Raw genomic sequence first — 5,412 nt, forward strand, 5'->3', positions numbered from 1 at the left:
AATCTTCAAATAAAGACAATAACAATATCATAATTCTGCCTAACATAGTGCAATTATTCTGAATATATTGAAAAATGCACTAACTTCTTCCCCAGAAGAAGAGGTAAAATATTTGAGTGATGTTTACTTTTCCTGATATTCCTTAACTTAAATGTTATGATGTAAAATGAACAACACTTAGAAACTTTTACATAAAGTATATTCATCTTATGTTACATGATAAGACAAAAGAGAGGGATGAAAACACATATATTTGCTGTGTATATGCACATGAACATACACACACACAAATGCATTCTTAAAAACCTAAGAAAATACTCATGACAATTAAAACCCTCAATTCTCGGTGTCCGGCGCCAGCTACGCCGCTGCCGCTGTCACTATGGCCTATTACAAAGCCGCCGACTCGAAGCGTGAGCAGTTCCAGAGGTACTTGGAGAAGTTGAGGGTGCTGGACACGCTGACCAAGGTGTTGGTAGCCTTATATAAAGAACCAGAGAAACCTAACAGTGCTTTGGATTTTTTAAAGCATCGCTTAGGAGCTGCTACCCCAGAGAATCCAGAAATAGAGCTGCTTCGCCTAGAACTGACCAAAATGAAAGAGAAATCTGAAGCGACTGTAGAAGTAAATAAAAAACTGAAAGCAAAGCTTGCTCAGTATGAACCACCTCAGGAGAAGAAGCGTGCGGAATAGTATTCTTCTCAGTTGAAAAGACAATGAAAAATGGTTTTGTATGACTTGAATAGTTTGTATAGTATATAATCTTTTCTGAACAGATGCTATAGAACTGATGGAGAACATATAAAGCCTTCTGGAAAACCTTGCCCCACCCCTGCAAAGTCTTCATACCCAGCTGGTACTGTAACTGTGTCTTCAAAAGGACACTTATCTATTTTATCAAGCTATCTGCTTCAGGATGGTGAATAACATGGGCCTATTGTCACTGTTCGTTTTCTATGAAGTGAGTTTTTTTTTTTCTCTTCTTTTTATTATTATTATTATACTTTAAGTTCTAGGGTACATGTGCATAACGTGCAGGTTTGTTACATATGTATACTTGTGCCATGTTGGTGTGCTGCACCCATCAACTCGTCAGCACCCATCAACTCGTCATTTACATCAGGTATAACTCCCAATCACGCTACCTGACTTCAAACTATACTACAAGGCTACAGTAACCAAAACAGCATGGTACTGGTACCAAAACAGAGATATAGACCAATGGAACAGAACAGAGTCCTCAGGAAGTGAGTTTCTTTATAGGAGGCAATGCTGTGTGGAATGTTATAATGGTGGATCAAACATTCTATAAGCCCACAGATGGTAGTTTAGACAAAAGCATTGCACGCAGGAAAGGCAAATTATAAACTGTAGTAAATGCCTACTCCAATATGAACAAAATATTTCCCTTTCCATGACTGAGGTGGCCTAATGTAATCGACATGTTACTAGGTACCATTGGCTGATCACTCTGGGAAATGGAGGTATATTGAGAACTCAGTGTTGATCTCTGCTGCTGAAATATTGAGTCCCGATAGGGAAGGTTTAGAGAAATATTAACAACATAAATTATAGTGTATCAGGGTCCTTCCTGGAGAAGATATAACCTTTTAATTCTATAAGGGATTCTGGGTGTGTAAACTGGCCCAGTTCTGGAAACTGATTGAGGGGCTGTGATTCTACACTTTAATGATTCAAGTTAGACTTTTGTTCAATTAACCTACAACTTTCTTTCTTATATAAATCAGGTGAGAAGATAGTAGGCTTCCTTTCTATTTCACTTTTCAAATATCGTGATTGACTAGCCAATGACATAGGTGTACATCAGTCAGACTATTCTGATTGCTGCTTTTACTTTGCTGTCCATTAGGGTAACCATGACAACCCTGCCTTTGGTGGTTGATTGCCAACACTTCACCCTTGTGCCTCTGGAATACATATACTCCCATTGCATTTAGTTTTTCTAATTGAATGGCTGTAGTTCCCATTGTAAGATCTATCCCGCAAAGAAAAGCAATCACAGAGCTCTTCACAGATAGTGGAGTTTCCCCAAAAATTTATTTCTCAAAGTAGTGGTGAAAGGTATAACTTCTGGGCTATCCCGGTGTGGGTGAGTAAGTACTAAATGAAAAATCCACTCTAACATTCAATTTTCTCTAAGCCTCTTAATCCCCTTTTCTACATTATACCAAAGGAGGCCAGGCGTTTCCAGTTCACTCAAAATGGGCAATATTTTGGTCCCTGTCTCAGACACTCATTAAAAAAACAAAAAAAAACAAAAAACAAAAAAACAAAAAAAAACCTGCTAGAGTAATTTTTAACTCCCTGAACTGCAACATTAAATGCAGAAGCTCTGTTAAGTGAGCCTATGTTAATAAATTTGGCTTAATCCAATTTTATGTCACTTCCACCATTATCCCATAACCTCCATATTTATTTCCACACATATTCCCTGATTTATGTCTGTATTAATTAGAAATGTCAAGTAGTTTCTGGAAGTGCAGCACACCTCCTCACTGGTCACACTTTGTACCTCGTCATCAGTGGCCTGGTGGTACCTGAGTCCAGTTACAGGCCTATGAGTAAATAAGGGTAAAATAGATGAATCATGAAGAGAATCAGCATTGTCTGGTGTGGCAATTGTCTCAGGGGAGGTAATTACTGTTTTTTTTTTTTTCATGTAATGCAGAGTTAATCCACTCATCCAGGGGTGGAAAGGCTGATACCACTGGGGGTGTGGATGATGTTGCCACTTGCAGAGGAGAGGTGGCTTTCATTAAGCATGGAGATACTGCTTCTGCTTGGAGTAGGGAGGCCGCTGATGCTGCGGTTGGGAAGAACTGTTGCACTGACAAAACTGTCATCAGAATTTAGAAGCTCAATTTTCCCAGTATAATCACTCATTCCACGTGTCCCCATTCCAACTTACAAGATGTCATTTTTTCCCCAATCAAACTTTTTTCCCTGCTTTTACACTAGACACCCTGAGAAGCTGGTCGGGAGTTCAACTTGAATTGTAATTCAGACAATTGTAGGATGAGATTCTGAGTTTGATTTTCAGCAACAACAGCTCTGTGGCTATAGAAGATAAAAGTTTCTTTCAAGACACACATAGAAACTTTCAAGTCATTTATGCAGCACTTGAGGTGGCATATATAAATATAGATATGATTAATATACATAATATGTTTATGTATATTTCAGGGATTTGATATATGTGATATATATTAGTATATCATATATGTGATATATTAAATATAAATATATATTCAAATGCCTGATATATATATATATTTAATATATATCATTTTATATATATACATATGGATATATATTATATATAAATATATACCTATATGCATATATAAATATATGCTTATAAACATATACATATATAGTACGTATATATACCTATAAACATATATAATATATAAATATATACATAAATATATTTAACCACATTAAACCAGTGACATTTGAGCAACTAACCGACTTTATCATATTTCTCACTTTTCTATAAATGTTCAAAAGTATTATAAACATAGTTATCAAACTTCTTGTTTCTTATAAGTGGTCAATCAAGAGTATCCAATACAAATATTTTGTATGTCTTACCAATTCATGCTGTGGACTACCAGTGCTCTCTGTACTACTGGAAATAGGGTCAATGGAATATCTAAATTATATCAGATTGGGAAGCCAATTCCAGAAACTCTAGATCCAATACAGAAATGCATGTTTAGATTTTTTTTTTTTCCTCTAGAATACTCCCAGTATTTTTCAGGATTTTCCAGAAAAATTGAATCTGTAGCATAGCTGGCTAGCTAGATAGGTAAATTAGATTTGTTATAAGACATTGTTTCACATAATTATGGAGGATGAAAATTCTCATGCTATGTCCTCTGCATGCCAGAGACTCAGAGAAGCCTGTCTAGTTAAAAGGCCTTAGAGTTTAAGGACTGATGGTTTAGGTCTTAGTCTAAAGTGTGAAGGCTTGAGAACCAGTAGTTCCAGGACAGAAGACTGTCATTCCAGCTCAAGCATTGTGGCAGAGGAAGGAAGGATCCAACCTTCTTTAACTTTTGCCTTTTTGTTTTATTCAGACTCTCAAAGGATTGGATGATGCCCATGCAATGGGGAGATCCATCTGCTTGACTCAGTTAACCAATTAAAATGCTTACCGCTTTCAGAAACACCTTCACAGACACATCCAGAAGTAACGTTTAATCAGATGTCTACATCCTACGGACATGTCAAGTTAACATAATATCATGCATCACACCCAATGACTTATAGTAATATATGTTTGTTCAGAAGTGTAATACAAATTTAGTCACAATAAAAATGTTAGCCTTAATAGCCACACTGTGAAAAATTACTATTTAATAATTAGTTTCTTTAATTTTAAATATGTAAAATTAGTTTCTAAAAAATAAATTATTAAAACTAAGGTTGATACCGTAGTTAGTATCTGAGAGGCCCTGGGTTAACAAACCTTTGATGCCGATGCTCATTTAATCTTCATGGCAATCCTGCAATGTCATTCTTATTCTGATTTGATTCCAATTTTATACATGAGAATACTTAAGTACAGATAATTTAAGTAATTTGAATGAAGGATCAGAGCTAATAAGTCCCTGCTGTTAATTACTTTGCTATGTAACCAGACTCTATGCTTATGAAATTTATATTATTACATTCAAGTTAAATGAGGAATATATTAAAACTAACCATACCTAACTATTTTTTCCCTTCATTTACTCATTTAAATCAATAGAGATGTAGGTATGGAATACATCTCACTTGGAACATGGAGTATGTTTTTGGAAAATGATAGCACCATTTATTTCTTGAATAATTACATTTAAAACAAAGCTTAAAAAATTGTTTGTCATATATTAGACCTTAAACAGATGTGTAACAAAGATAATTTAGCCTGGTTCATATTCTGCTAAAATAAAATTGATAAAATTTGACCTATATCTGGAAATTTAACTGACGTATTAAATGTAGTTGTTGTACAATATTTGTTTGCCCTTCTCAGTAAGACTTAAGGTGAATGCAAATCTTCGCTCTAGGAGTTCTGCCACTTTCTTTTTTCAATGTCTAGACAGAACGTATAATGCCTATTTAACTCTGCTTCATATGTTAGGAAAAGAAAAACAATCTCTCTTTCCCTCTATAGAAGAATGTTATAAGCATTAAGAGATTTTTAAAAATTATATTTGATATATGCAAAGTAGACTTTATGGTAGGCATTCCTATATTTTCTTTAACATTCCAGTAGAAGAAACAATCTAAATTGTCAAGATGCTTTATGCTGCTAAATCAAATTAAATAAAAATTAATTTCTACTTCCTATTGGATGTAATTTTTGATCAAAAATATTCCTACATTTTGTAGGGACAGAT

General features: G+C 34.8%; 1 protein-coding gene across 1 annotated transcript; it reads left to right on the plus strand.

The window, feature by feature from the left end:
* Positions 1-337: 337 nt before the first annotated feature.
* LOC126945698 (c-Myc-binding protein-like) lies at positions 338-774 on the plus strand. The gene has a single exon (XM_050775828.1). It carries the CDS (start codon positions 383-385, stop codon positions 692-694), a length of 312 nt encoding a protein of 103 aa, XP_050631785.1. The 5' UTR covers positions 338-382; the 3' UTR covers positions 695-774.
* Positions 775-5,412: the final 4,638 nt, after the last annotated feature.

This window comes from Macaca thibetana, chromosome X (genome assembly GCF_024542745.1).
Source record: "Macaca thibetana thibetana isolate TM-01 chromosome X, ASM2454274v1, whole genome shotgun sequence".
NCBI lineage: Eukaryota > Metazoa > Chordata > Mammalia > Primates > Cercopithecidae > Macaca > Macaca thibetana.

What these genes read in the sequence shown, in the direction of transcription:
- LOC126945698 (XM_050775828.1), top strand. Translation starts at nt 383, where the DNA reads ATGGCCTATTACAAAGCCGCCGACTCGAAGCGTGAGCAGTTCCAGAGG.